Genomic DNA, 14,405 nt, shown 5'->3' with positions numbered 1-14,405 from the left:
GCTCATTGTGGACAGGGAATGTGTCTGTTATATTGTACTCTCCCAAACACTCTGCACAGTGCTCTGCACAAAGTAAGTATTCAATTCACTCCATTCATTCATTCAATCATATTTATTAAGTGCTTACTGTATGGAGAACACTGCACTAATAGATTGGGAAAATAACAAATGCAAGGGGAAAGCAGAAGGGGGTAGGATAAGAGGAAAGAAGGGCTGAATCGGGAAAGACCTCTTAGAAGAGATGTGCTTTTAATAAGGCTTTGAAGGTGGGAAGAGTGATCATCCACCAGATGTGAGATGAAGGGCATTCCAGGATAGGGGCAGGAGGTGGGTTGAGAGGTCAGCGTAGAGATAGATGAAATAGAGATACAGTGAGTAGTCTAGCATTAGTGGAGCAAAATACGTGGGCTGGGTTGTAGCAGGAAATCAGGAAGGTAAGGTAGGAGGAGTCCAGGTGACTGAGTGCTTTAAAGCCCATGGTAGCTTCTATTTGGAGTCATCTTGCCCTGAATACCACCTAGTTGCGATTCAGATCTTGGAGACTAACACTGGATAATCTTCATTTCTCCCTGAGTCGTCTCCCAACCAGATTTTTGACCCAGAAGTAAATATTCACAGGGCCTTGCAGAAAAAAAAATTACCACCAGAGAATAGGGCAGTTGAACATTTGATGGAAATGAACTATATGTACATATACTTCATCGCTGGCAATTACTGAGCACTAATAACTATGGGAGAGTACAATACAACAGAGTTGGTACATAAATTCCCTGCACATACTTCTCTTCCCTTAATCTGAAATATCATTATCTTAGTTCACACTTGGAAAGCAACAAGGCCAATTGGAAAGAGTATAGATCTGGGAATCAGAGGACCTCAGTTCTATTTCTGGCTCCATCACGTGTCTTCTGTGTAACCTTAGAAAGTCACTTAATTTCTCTGTGCCTTTGGTGCCTTAGAGAAGCAGCGTGGCATAGTGGAAAGTTCATGGACTTGAAAGTTAGAGGTCACGGGTTCAAATCCCAACTCCGCCACTGATCAGCTGTGTGACTTTGCGCAAGTCACTTGATTTCTCTGTGTCTCAGTTACCTCATCTGTAAAATGGGGATTAAGACTGTGAGCCCCATATGAGACAACCTGATTACCTCGTATCTACCCCAGCGCTTAGAACAGTGCTCTGCACATAGTAAGCACTTAACAAATGCCATCATTATTATTATTATTAGCCACCTCATCTGTAATGTGGAGATTGACACTGTGAGCCCCTTGTGGGCTGTGTTCAACTTGTTTATCTTGCATCTACCCAGTGATTAGTATAGTTCATGGCACATAGTAAATCCTTAAACAAATGTCATTAAAAAAAAAAATGTACCTATTTTCACGTTCGTACATCTCTTTGGAGGTACTTCGAAGTTTCTCAATTTCTTGATTTGTTTTCAGTCGGATTTGCTCCAGTTCATCACGTAGTTTGCTTTCATATTCTGTTTTATAATGGTCTCTGCAAATACGTAAAAGGAACAGTTGAAATTCTAACATGCAAAGATGGCCTTATTCTCCACCAGATTCTAATTATGCCTCACGTGTATACACGACACATTTGCTTGAAAAGTTGGCTGTTGAATGTAACCGCCAGCCTTAAGAGTAACGTGGCCACATATGTTGTTTAACGGAGATATCTCATCCTTGGTTAAATACATTGGCTTCCACTCTTAATGGTTCAACATAAAACGTTAATAATTTATCCTACTGAATAGTTGCTCATTTTCTAAAAATGTTTTATGGCTATATTCATGCGCCCTGAGGCCTGGAAATGGGAGCGGGCATGCTGTCAGTCATTAAAAAATAATAATTTGGTTTAGTGCACGGACAAACAACAGTAATGTAGATGGTTATCCTCGATTCAGCTCCCTCATTCAAGCCTCATATTCAATCTGTCACCAGATCCAGTCACTTCTACCTTCACTAAAATCCACCCTTTTCTTTTCAACTAAATTGCTACTCCGCTGATCCAAGAATTCATCATATGCCACCCTGACCACCACATCAGCCACCTCACTGACCTTCCTGCCTCCTGTTTCTCCCCACTTCAGTCCTACTTCCTCTCTGCTGCCCAGATCATGTATCTGAAAAACTGTTCAGTAAACATCTCCCCACATCTCAAAAATCTGCAATGGTTGCCTGTCCACCTCCTCATCGAACAGAAAATCCTTACTGTCGGCTTCAAAACAATCAGCTTGCCCCCTCTTATCTCACCTCGCTGATTTTCTAAGTCAACACAGTCCTCACGTTTCGCTCCTCCCACCCCAACCTACTCACTGTACCTCAATCTCATCTACTTTGCCGACTCTTTTTCCATGTCCACCCTCTGGCATGGAACTCCTCCCGTCATACACAACACACCATCACTCTCCCTATCTTCAAGGCCTTAATAAAATGACATCACCTCCAAAAAGCCTTCCCTGAGTCCCGTTTTCCCTACTCCCTCTCCCTTCTGCATCACCCACGCACTTGAATCTGTTCTTTTTAAGTACTTCATATTAACCCCACCCTCAGCACTTATGAATTTATGGCCACATCTCTACCAAGAGGCCTTCCCCGATGAATTCCTCTTTTCCCCAGATCGCTCTCCCTTCTGCATCATCTTGGATATGTGATCTTTGGACATTTGATGGTCACCCCAGCACTTAGGTACATATCTTTGAATTACATTTATTATAAATGATTAATTATAAATTATTTATTCATATTAATGCCTGTCTCCCTCTCAAGACTGTAAGCTTGTTCAGGGCAGGGAATGTTTTTGGATCAGTCCCTGACTGTTTTGCCCACTATTCCCACCCCTCGCACACATTGATCTTCTCCCACTCCAACACCACCCCCTCCCATCCTCTGACGAGGCCCTGAACTCAGTGTGGAAAGGAATCTAACACTTGCCTGGATGTAACATATTTTTCATACATCTCTTCTCTTGCTTTTTTGGCTTCATCAAGCTGAATCTGAAGTCTTTCTAGGCGATCCTCTTCATGGGCACAGCGCACACTAAGCTCCATATTTTGGCGATTTAGGTACTCTTTATCCTTCTGCAGCAAAGTAACAGACTGCTGTAAGGTTGCAACCTATAGAGAGAAGATATACTCCAATGAGTTCTTGTCTTGATTTGCAAAAGTGAAAAGAATTTTCCCCTTTCTTATTCATTCAATCGTATTTATTGAGCACTGACTACGTGGAGACCACTGCACTAAACACTTGGGAGAGTACAATACAACAGAACTAGCAGACATGGTCTCTGCCCCTAATGCTTCTTATTTACCTATTAATATGTTAACATAAAAATGATGACTTTAAGTTTCATCTGCAAGCACTTCCTTCAGACAAATGGCTAAAAAAAGACAATTCTCCCCAAGCTATGATACCTCTCCTAACAAACAGCTGACTGAGGCTTTGAAGAAGCTAGGCAGAGGTATTGACTGTGGGAGAGACATTTCCAGAAACAGCAAAGATTAGAAATAGAAGCCTGGAAGGCCAGAAGAGCAGGAAAAAGGGAAAGGGGAGAGAGGGAGGGGGGAATGAAATAGAGAGAGTGGGATAGAAATAAAATAAAGAGAGGGGAGAGAGAGGAAAAGCAGCGTGGAGAAGCAGCGTGGCGCAGTGGAAAGAGCACGGGCTTTGGAGTCAGGGCTCATGAGTTCGAATCCCAGCTCTGCCACTTGTCAGCTGTGTGACTGTGGGCAAGTCACTTAACTTCTCTGTGCCTCAGTTCCCTCATCTGTAAAATGGGGATTAACTGTGAGCCCCACGTGGGACAACCTGATTCCCCTGTGTTTACCCCAGCGCTTAGAACAGTGCTCTGCACATAGTAAGCGCTTAACAAATACCAACATTATTATTATTATTAGGAAAAGAGTAAGGGAGGGAGGAAGAGAGGGAGAGAGATGGGAACGAGGGGGAGAGAGAGTGAAGGAAAAAAGAGGGAGAGAAAGAAGGGGAAGAGAGGGAGAGTGGGATATAATCCTCTAATTATGGGATATTGGAATTTAAGTGTAATATGTGAAATCTTAAAATCCCTTTGGCTATTTGTCACTCTCCTAAGCCTCCTATCAGAAAGCGGAGCTAGTTCTTAGTCTGCAGTCTCCCCCATTTTGCTTTCAAATGTTTTGATATTCCTGCTATCAGAGTGTTTACCTGAGCTACCCCTACCCATTCCCAAATCCCTCCATCCTTCCACTCATCCATATGAACACAGACCTCTGCTCCATTCACGTAGTCCGGACAATTATGTTTCTGAATGCCAGTGTGAAAACACCTACAAAGCGGACATGTTCCTTTGAAAATTAAGCCTTTTATTATTGCAAATTAATCTGAACACAGAGGGGCTGAATCTGTACATTTACCTCTTTGGATAAGTCACTTCTTTCTTTAGCTTGGGTTTTGTGAGAAACTTCCAATATTTCATGTTTTCTTCTAAACTCCGATACTTCAAATTCCAGTGCATCCCGTTCACTGCGAAGAAGGAAACACAAATATGAGATTTCATTAACAAATACTATTTAAGGATCCAATTGCACGTTACATTCTGCTAAAAAAGAGAAGGTTCTTACGGCACCTTGCACTTCAAATTAGCCAACAGAAACACACCTCTGCATTCAATCTTACTTTTTCATTGAATTGTATTTACTGAGAGCTTACTGTGTGCAGAACACTGTACTAAGCACTTGGATTCGGCAACAGATAGAGACAATCCCTATCCAACACGGGGTTCACAGTCTAAAAGTCGTGCATACATGCACAAACACGCGCGCGCGCACACACATACACACACAGAACATCTCATGAAAGTAACTGCACTAAGACAATTCAGGGATCAAATTCCATGTCAAAGAAAGTGGGGAGAGGATTGTTCTTCTTATGTAGAAACTAAATAGTTTTTTTTTTTTTTTGGTGGAGTGTGTCAATTTCACTTTAGAATCAAAGATAGAAAGAAAATTCCACTCAATTTCACTTAAAAAGAGCTGTATGGTTGGAGCTGTATTCTAGGAAACAAAGTGATGGGCAATAATAATAAATGTTGGTATTTATTAAGCTCTATTTGCCGAGCGTTGTTCTAAGAGCTGGGGAAGATACAGGGTAATAATCAGGTTGTCCCACGTGAGGCTCACAGTCTTAATTCCCATTTTACAGATGAGGTAACTGAGGCACCGAGAAGTTAAGTGACTTCCCTAAAGTCACACAGCTGACAGGTGGCGGAGCAAGGATTAGAACCCATGACCTCTGACTCTTAGGCCTGTGCTCTTTCCACTGAGCCACGCAAAGAAGTCATCAATATCATTAAGAAGTTATGATGTGCCGAGCACTGTACTAAATGCTGGGCTGGATACAGGCAAGTCGGGTTGGGCACAGTGCCTGTCCTACAAGCAGCATGGCCTAGTGGCAAGAGCACAGCACTGGGAGTCAGAAGGTGTGGGTTCTAATCCCAGCTCTGCCACTTGTCTGCTGTGTGATCTTGGGGAAGTCACTTCACTTTTCTGTGCTTCAGTTACCTCATCTGTAAAATGGGGATTAAGATTGTGAGCCCCAGGTGGGAGAGGGACTGTGTCCAACTTGATTACCTTGTATCTCCCCCAGTGCTTAGAACAGGACAGAGTAAGCCCTTAAATACCATTATTATTATTATTACTACAGAGAAGTTAACTTGCCCAAGATCACACAGCAGACAAGAGGCAAAGCTGGGATTAGAACCCGGGTCCTTCTGACTCCCAGGTCTATGCTCTATCCACTACACCTCGCTGCTTCCCTATTACCCTGCTTCTTCCATCATAGGTTGGTGCTGAGTTAAGGCTGAAAATCAGTCAGTCAATTTGGTGCTTACTGTTTACAGAGCACTGTACTAAGCGCTGGGAAAGTGTAGCTTGGTGGGAATTTGACGCGGACCCTGCCTGACCCTCGAAGAGCTTATGATCTAACAGAGGCTCAAAACTACAAGCCAATGAGTAGATTCATCTGTTTGGGCAAGTCCAAAGGGATACGCAGGGAATTAGGATGAGGTAAGAACATATGAACATTTCTGTCAATTAAAAAAAAATGCTTTAAACCTGAAGGTTACGAGAAGCAGCATGGTTTAGTGGAAAGAACACGGGCTTGGGAGTCAGAGGTCATGAGTTCTAATCCCAGCTCCGCCACTTGTCAGCTGTTTGACTCTGGGCAAATTACTTAACTTCTCTGTACCTCAGTTACCTCATACGTAAAATGGGGATTAAGTCTCTGAGCCCCATGTGGGACAACTTGATTACCTTGTATCTATCCTAGTGCTTAGAACAGTGCTTGGCACACAGTAAGCACTTAAAGAATAACATTATCATTATTATAATTAATACGAATTATAATCTTGATACAGTAACTGATAGGAAGTCACAGCAAGAAGTTAAGGAAAGAAGGGATAACGAGACTAAACAGACTGCCATGTTTAGAATTTACAAGATGACAGTGTTCAAAGTAGAGAGACAACTGTAATGATAAACAGAAATTCTTTTAAATAAGTTTTGAAAAAGTAAGAAGAGGAGGAATGGGCTAGTTAGAATGTAAATATGGAAAAGCAGGTAAAATTCAGGAAAAATATGAGGTGTTTTTAACCCCATCTTGTGCTGGACTCTTAAAATATACCCTAAAATATATATAATTGTGAAATGATGAAAGGGATTTTATGACCTTTTAGACTGTGAGCACGTTGTTGGGCAGGGACTGTCTTTATCTATTGCCGAATTGTACTTTCCAAGTGCTTAGTACAGTGCTCTGCACACAGTAAGTGCTCAATAAATACGATTGAATGAATGACCTCTTTATTTTGCCACTGTTATGTACATTAACAACTGAATGAACAAAATAAATTTGCTGTCTCCTGGATCATTCATACCCTTAAAGTATAGAACATAAGAGTATAAAAAAGGAACCAAATTTAAAGGTGTGACCAAACTAAATTAGTAGCTTTGAACTAGGATAGAATATTGGAATGTGCTGCTAGGGAAGACTGTGTAATCTCCACTGACTAGTCTTTAAGAATATATGAATATTTATTCTGGATAGCTAAGTTATTCACATATCTGGCATTAGGACTCTAGAACTGATCTCCTAAGGTGTTTTGTAGCTCTATGACTCTATGATTCTATTAGAGAAACAAATAAACACATACGTACCATTTAACTTTATCATAGTTTTCCTGCCTGTAGTCTCCCTGTTGTATTAACTGTTTTGTATCTGCTAATTCCAATGCCAAGCGTTGGCATCTAAACTGAAGATCAGAGTGATTTCGTCGCTCATCTTCATAGTTCTAGAAATGGAAGATTTACAGTCATTCAAAATTGCTGTTCTGATTCACGATTAAGAAAGTTAATAAATTACTGCTACATGTGAGGCTTTTGATAAAAGTATTAATTCCTGAAGGTCATAAGGGGTACTTCACTGGACCCCAAGAGACTTACAGCAATGAATACTCCTCTCAAACTCCCCGCTCACACCTTAGAAATTCACTCAATATTGGAATCATACAAAATTTGTATTATTTTTCTGGATTTATCCAGGTTTTTGAGGAGAGAGGAACATTTTTTCAAGAAAATGATCTGAACAGCAGAGCAAACTATGGACTGGGAAGGGGAGAGAAAGGAGGCAGAGAGGTAGAGAGGCGGCTGATGGGATGGGTGGGGCAGTTTGGATTAAGAAGAAGGGGAGGATTCTAGATATGTTGGGAAGGAAGAACTTGCAGGATTTGGTGATAGACTAATATTGCTCAGTATAGATATTCCTTGGCTATAATGACCTATATAAAGACCAGCATTAAAACTAAAGAAAAAAGGTTCTTTTCAGTAGAAATATTTGAATATCTTAAAAAGGATCATGAATAATTCACATCCAGGGAAGTGTGTAATCAAGAAGTCTGCTGGAAATCATATTTATTCCAGAAAAGTGTCAGAAATTCGAGGCATAGAGTATGTGCTGGGATCTCAAATGTAAGTTTTCTTCCTATAAATGGAACCCTTTTGTTTTCTTTTACTACAAATCCATGTTCTGTTCTTTTCCCCAATTGCACACTTCAACTCAAATAATTCAACTTTCCCAACATTCACACTAGAAACAGTTTGGCCCAGAGGGAAGACCATGGCCCGGGAATCAGAGGACCTGGGTCCTAATGTCTGCTCCGCTACTTGTCTGCTGTGTGACCTTGGACAAAGTCACTTAACTTCTCTGTGGCTCAGTTACCTCATCTGTAAAATGGGGATTGATCCTGTGAGCCCTGTGTGAGACAGGGAATGTATCCAAACAGATTATCTTCAATCTTTCCCAGTGCTTAGTACAGTGCCCAGCACATAGTTACCCTTAAAAAAAATAATAGAAAGAAAAAAAAAATCTCCCTGAAGGTCCTTTTGTTTTTATGCTTCTAAATTTTACTAACCCACCCCTCACTCTGTCCCATATTGGTCTCACAGTGTAGTTTAATATCTGTGTATCTGGTATTGACTCCACCTCTAAACACATAAACATTTAATAAATACCATAATGAAGTAACTTGGCTGTATCATTTTAAATCAGTGTTGTTGCCAAAGGAGGAGACTGGAGTGGATGTGCTTGTAGCATGGGTAACTAAAATATAAAGAAAAAACTGCTTAGGCTACACATTAATTGCTTCACAATCTGGACATGATTTCATACTCTTTAACCAAATTAGCATCCCGCTAATATTAAAATGCCAGGCCTGCTAAGACTTTAAAAGGATTCAAGAAATAATTAACATAAAATCATCTCCAGGGCTCAAAAATGTCCAAAACATCTAAATCTGAGTGTCCTTTGTGCATATGAGTGCACATTTGAACTGTGCATAAAGACTGGGGTGACAAAAAATTACAGGGTGGGGCAGGAAATTTCACTTAAAGACAAATATTGGGAATGGACTGCAAATATTTCAAATAAAAATTCAAGTTAGAAACTTCTAAAATTGGATGCATTTGAGATTTTTTTTTTATGGATGAATAATACTTCCAGATTTTCAGGAATCTTACACTTCAGGAGTCTTGGTGAGATACTATAAGAAATCATGCTAATTCATGGTAAATTGCAAAAAAAAATAAATCATGAAGCAAATTAATAGTCTATCAGATGACTAAAAAGGCATCGCACGTAAGGTGAAGCAATAGCACCCACAAACATGGAAAAATACTTTTGAAAAAAAACTACACCTTCTCTTATTTTTATGGGATGGATACCTGAAAAAATTAGCTACTACCACTCTCCCCAACTTCAAAGCCTTATTAAAATCCCCTCTAGACTTTAAGCTCTTTGTGGCCAAGAAATGCATCTTTTATATTGTACTTCCCAAATGCTTAGTACTCACATATCCCTCTCCCGGGATTGATACTGGTACATAATCAATAGTATTTATTGAGCACTTACTACGTGCAGAGCACTGTGCTAAGTCCTTTGGGAGCATACAATACAACAGAGTTGGTAGGCACATTCTCTGCCCACAACGAGCTTACAATATAGAGTGGGAGGCAGCCATTAATATAAATACATTGATAATATATAATTGATAGATATGTAAATGAGACAGTTCTGCCCATACAGGATTCTCAAGATCTAATCCAGCCCAGCCTGGATCCTCCCCAGCCCCAAGCCAACGAACATTGGAAAAGACAGGATGGGTTTCATTTGAGCAAAGCTCATATTTCAAATACATCTGTGAGTTTGGGGCAGCATTTAAAGAAGCCAAGCTTTATATGGTCCCCACGCCAGCATGGACCTAGAATGGCAGAAAGCAAGGATGAACCTACACCTCATTGTTCTCCTTTGTTTTGGTTTCATATCCCCATAGCTCTACAGAGTAGGAAGCGAAGCCAAAACCAAAGCAAAAGATGTGAATATTCACTTAGCTCCCTTCCGTTCCCTGCCCCTTGACATGGTACAGGAATAGGCAGGGAGGGTGAGCTGTTTAACCTAGCCTCAGTCCATAGACTTAGATCCTGTGGCATTCGAGAACTGGGTCTTGCCAGTGCAAAGCTGAAAAAAGGAGGAAAGCAGGGAAGGTGGTGAAAATGAACCACGTCACACTCCCCAAAGAGTGGGCAGTGGGCCACTGTTAGCCTCAGACGAGTCAAGTTGTGTGCCATACATTTGATAGAACTCCACTTTATCAAATAAGCTTTGAAAGGTGGAAAAAGCTAGAGCAATTTGTTTACTTTTCATGAATCCCTGACAGTGAAGGAACTGTTAATACTTTTATCTTCCATCCTTCTTCCACCTGCAATTTTTCCCTTCCCTCTCTCCAACAACCCCACCCCCCCACCCTCACACACACTCCCCCAATTACCCTGCATTTTGACGGAAAACCTGCAGGCAATCACGGTCTCTCTTTTCAACTGACTGAGCTCCTCATCTTCCCTCCCAAACCCGGTCCTCTCCCAGACTTCTCTATCACCGTGGATGGCACGACCATCCTTCCCGTCTCTCGGGCCCGCAATCTCGGTGTCATCCTTGACTCGTCTCTCTCGTTCACCCCACACATCCTATTGGTTACCAAGACCTGCCGGTCTCACCTTTACGATATCGCCGAGATCCACCCTCTCCTCTCCACCCAGACGGCCACCTTACTGCTACGGGGTCTCGTTATATCCCGGCTAGACTACTGTATCAGCCTTCTCTCCGATCTCCCTTCCTCCTCTCTCGCCCCACTCCAGTCTATTCTTCACTCCGCTGCCCGGCTCATCTTCGCGCAGAAACGATCTGGGCATGTCACTCCCCTTCTTAAACAACTCCAGTGGTTGCCTATCAACCTCCGCTCCAAACAAAAACTCCTCACTCTAGGCTTCAAGGCTCTCCATCACCTTGCCCCTTCCTACCTCTCCTCCCTTCTCTTCCCTTCTACCACCCACCCCGCACGCTCCGCTCCTCCGCCGCCCACCTCCTCACCGTCCCTCGGTCTCGCCTATCCCACCATCGACCCCTGGGCCACGTCCTCCCGCGGTCCCGGAACGCCCTCCGTCCTCACCTCCGCCAAACTGATTCTCTTCCCCTCTTCAAAACCCTACTTAAAACTCAGACTGAGCTCCTCTTCTCCCTCTACTCCCTCTGCCACCCCCCCTTTACCTCTCCGCAGCTAAACCCTCTTTTTCCCCTTTTCCCTCTGCTCCTCCACCTCTCCCTTCCCATCCCCACAGCACTGTACTCGTCTGCTCAACTGTATATATTTCCATTACCCTATTTATTTTGTTAACGAATTGTACATCGCCTCGATTCTATTTGGTTGCCATTGTTTTTACGAGATGTTCTTCCCCTTGACTCTATTTATTGCCATTGTTCTTGTCTGTCCATCTCCCCCAATTAGACTGTAAGCCCGTCAAACAGCAGAGACCGTCTCTATCTGTTGCCGACTTGTTCATCCCAAGCGCTTAGTACAGTGCTCTGCACATAGTAAGCGCTCAATAAATACTATTGAATGAATGAATGAATGAACTGACTGTAATGGGGTGGGAAGGGTGTTTTGGGGGGGATATCTTTCCATTTTGAGCTTGGGAACAAACTTGTTGTGAAGTTCTGAGTGGTAGAGTAGTGAGGGCGGAACTTGAAGGGCAAGGCTTTCTCTTAGAGAGGGTCAAGAAGGAGAAAAGGGAAAAGAGGTGAAGGGGAAAGAAAAGGGGAAGAAGAGAGAGAAGAAAAGGGAGGGAAAGGAAAGTTGACAGAGGAGCCTCTGGTGGGGAGAAGGGGTAAAATGAGTACAAGGGAGAGTCTCCTCCTCCTCCTCGTCTGCATCTGCACACATTAAGTGCTCAACAAAAATGATTCATTCATTCATTCAATAGTATTTATTGAGCGCTTACTATGTGCAGAGCACTGTACTAAGCGCTTGGGATGAACAAGTCGGCAACAGATAGAGACAGTCCCTGCCGTTTGACGGGCTTACGGTCTAATCGGGGGAGACGGACAGACAAGAACAATGGCAATAAACAGCGTCAAGGGGAAGAACATCTCGTAAAAACAATGGCAACTAAATAGAATCAAGGCGATGTACAATTCATTAACAAAATAAATAGGGTAACGAAAATATATACAGTTGAGCGGACGAGTACAGTGCTGCGGGGATGGGAAGGGAGAGGTGGAGGAGCAGAGGGAAAAGGGGAAAATGAGGGTTTAGCTCCGGAGAGGTAAAGGGGGGATGGCAGAGGGAGTAGAGGGAGAAGAGGAGCTCAGTCTGGGAACGCCTCTTGGAGGAGGTGAGTTTTAAGTAGGGTTTTGAAGAGGGAAAGAGAATCAGTTTGGCGGAGGTGAGGAGGGAGGGCGTTCCGGGACCGCGGGAGGACGTGACCCAGGGGTCGACGGCGGGATAGGCGAGACCGAGGGACGGTGAGGAGGTGGGCGGCAGAGGAGCGGAGCGTGCGGGGTGGGCGGTAGAAAGAGAGAAGGGAGGAGAGGTAGGAAGGGGCAAGGTGACGGAGAGCCTTGAAGCCTAGAGTGAGGAGTTTTTGTTTGGAGCGGAGGTCGATAGGCAACCACTGGAGTTGTTTAAGAAGGGGAGTGACATGCCCAGATCGTTTCTGCGGGAAAATGAGCCGGGCAGCGGAGTGAAGAAAAGACTGGAGCGGGGCGAGAGAGGAGGAAGGGAGGTCAGAGAGAAGGTTCACACAGTAGTCTAGCCGGGATATAACAAGAGCCCGTAACAGTAAGGTAGCCGTTTGGGTGGAGAGGAAAGGGCGGATCTTGGTGATATTGTAGAGGTGAAACCGGCAGGTCTCGGTAACGGATAGGATGTGTGGGGTGAACGAGAGAGACGAGTCAAGGATGACACCGAGATCACGGGCCCGAGAGACGGGAAGGATGGTCGTGCCATCCACGGTGATAGAGAAGTCTGGGAGAGGACCGGGTTTGGGAGGGAAGATGAGGAGCTCAGTCTTGCTCATGTTGAGTTTTAGGTGGCGGGCCGACATCCAGGTGGAGACGTCCCGGAGGCAGGAGGAGATGCGAGCCTGAAGGGAGGGGGAGAGGACAGGGGCAGAGATGTAGATCTGCGTGTCATCTGCGTAGAGATGATAGTCAAAGCCGTGAGAGCGAATGAGTTCACCGAGGGAGTGAGTGTAAATGGAGAACAGAAGAGGGCCAAGAACTGACCCTTGAGGAACTCCAACAGTTAAAGGATGGGAGGGGGAGGAGGCTCCAGCGAAGGAGACCGAGAATGACCGGCCAGAGAGGTAAGAGGAGAACCAGGAGAGGACAGAGTCCGTGAAGCCAAGGTGAGATAAGGTATGGAGGAGGAGGGGATGGTCGACGGTGTCAAAGGCAGCAGAGAGGTCAAGGAGGATTAGAATGGAGTAGGAGCCATTGGATTTGGCAAGAAGGAGGTCATGGGTGACCTTAGAGAGAGCAGTCTCAGTAGAGTGGAGGGGACGGAAGCCAGATTGGAGGGGGTCTAGGAGAGAATGAGAGTTAAGCAATTCTAAGCATCGATTGTAGACGACTCGTTCTAGGATTTTGGAAAGGAAGGGTAGTAGGGAGATAGGACGATAACTGGAGGGGGAAGTGGGGTCAAGAGCGGGTTTTTTTAGGATGGGGGAGACGTGGGCATGTTTGAAGGCAGAGGGGAAGGAGCCCTTGGAGATTGAGTGGTTAAAAATAGAAGTTAAGGAAGGGAGGAGGGCAGGGGCGATGGTTTTAATAAGGTGAGAGGGAATGGGGTTTGAGGCGCAGGTGGAGGGTGTGCCACCTGCGAGGAGGGAGGAGATCTCCTCTGAGGATACTGCAGGGAAGGATGGCAACAAAAATGATTGATTGATTGCTCTGCCACCAGCTTGAACCCATACTTGTCATATTCACAAACCTCCTGAAACAGTCGAAACAAGGCGATAGTCTCTGTTTCCATACACAGCTTGGCAAACTTTGAAAGAGCCTTGCAAAGATTTTGAAGTACAAATGAATCAAAGTTATTGGCCTCTCATTTTTGAAACTTTCCCATATTTCATGCGACACAATGTTGTCAGTAAAGCCTTGTGCCATTCCTCCTCATCCTTCCCCTCTACAAATTGATGTTATAGATCTTGACTAGCAGTTTGAACCATTATTCATTTGATTTTATAAAATCTGGCAACGAGACCATCGATGCCCCAAAAGAGTCACTGCATTCCTAATTGCACATTATGTTTTTTTGTCTCCAAGGTGGCCATCCATCAGTGGTATTTACTGAGCACTTACTGTGTGCAGATTACCACACAAGTACAGTGCAATTCAAAGTACAATACAACAGAGTTGGTGGACATAAACACCCCACCTTCTGAAATTCCCCATAATCAAACTCTTGTGACTAATATTTTTCCCTGCTTTTTGTAATGACATGGTATCCCAACCTTCATCTCTCATGGAAACAGTGGCAAGATTCT

General features: G+C 43.7%; 1 protein-coding gene across 5 annotated transcripts in view; it reads right to left on the bottom strand.

The window, feature by feature from the left end:
- PIBF1 (progesterone immunomodulatory binding factor 1) overlaps positions 1–14,405 on the bottom strand; it is a 280,353-nt gene that overhangs the window by 221,568 nt on the left and 44,380 nt on the right. For all 5 annotated transcript variants that reach the window (XR_003756003.2, XM_029055569.2, XM_029055543.2 and 2 more), the window contains exons 6-9: positions 7,188–7,321; positions 4,392–4,500; positions 2,935–3,116; positions 1,373–1,498 (exon numbers count right to left, since the gene is read on the bottom strand). Coding sequence is in view for 4 of the 5 variants with exons in the window: in XM_029055569.2 (XP_028911402.1) it covers positions 1,373–1,498; positions 2,935–3,116; positions 4,392–4,500; positions 7,188–7,321 (551 nt within the window). In the remaining variant the exon portion in view is untranslated. The remainder of the gene's footprint in view (positions 1–1,372; positions 1,499–2,934; positions 3,117–4,391; positions 4,501–7,187; positions 7,322–14,405) is intronic.

The sequence above is a fragment of the Ornithorhynchus anatinus genome, chromosome 2, assembly GCF_004115215.2.
Source record: "Ornithorhynchus anatinus isolate Pmale09 chromosome 2, mOrnAna1.pri.v4, whole genome shotgun sequence".
Lineage (NCBI taxonomy): Eukaryota > Metazoa > Chordata > Mammalia > Monotremata > Ornithorhynchidae > Ornithorhynchus > Ornithorhynchus anatinus.
The sequence above is the reverse complement of the archived record's forward strand: the minus strand, read 5'-3'. Positions and strand labels throughout refer to the sequence as shown.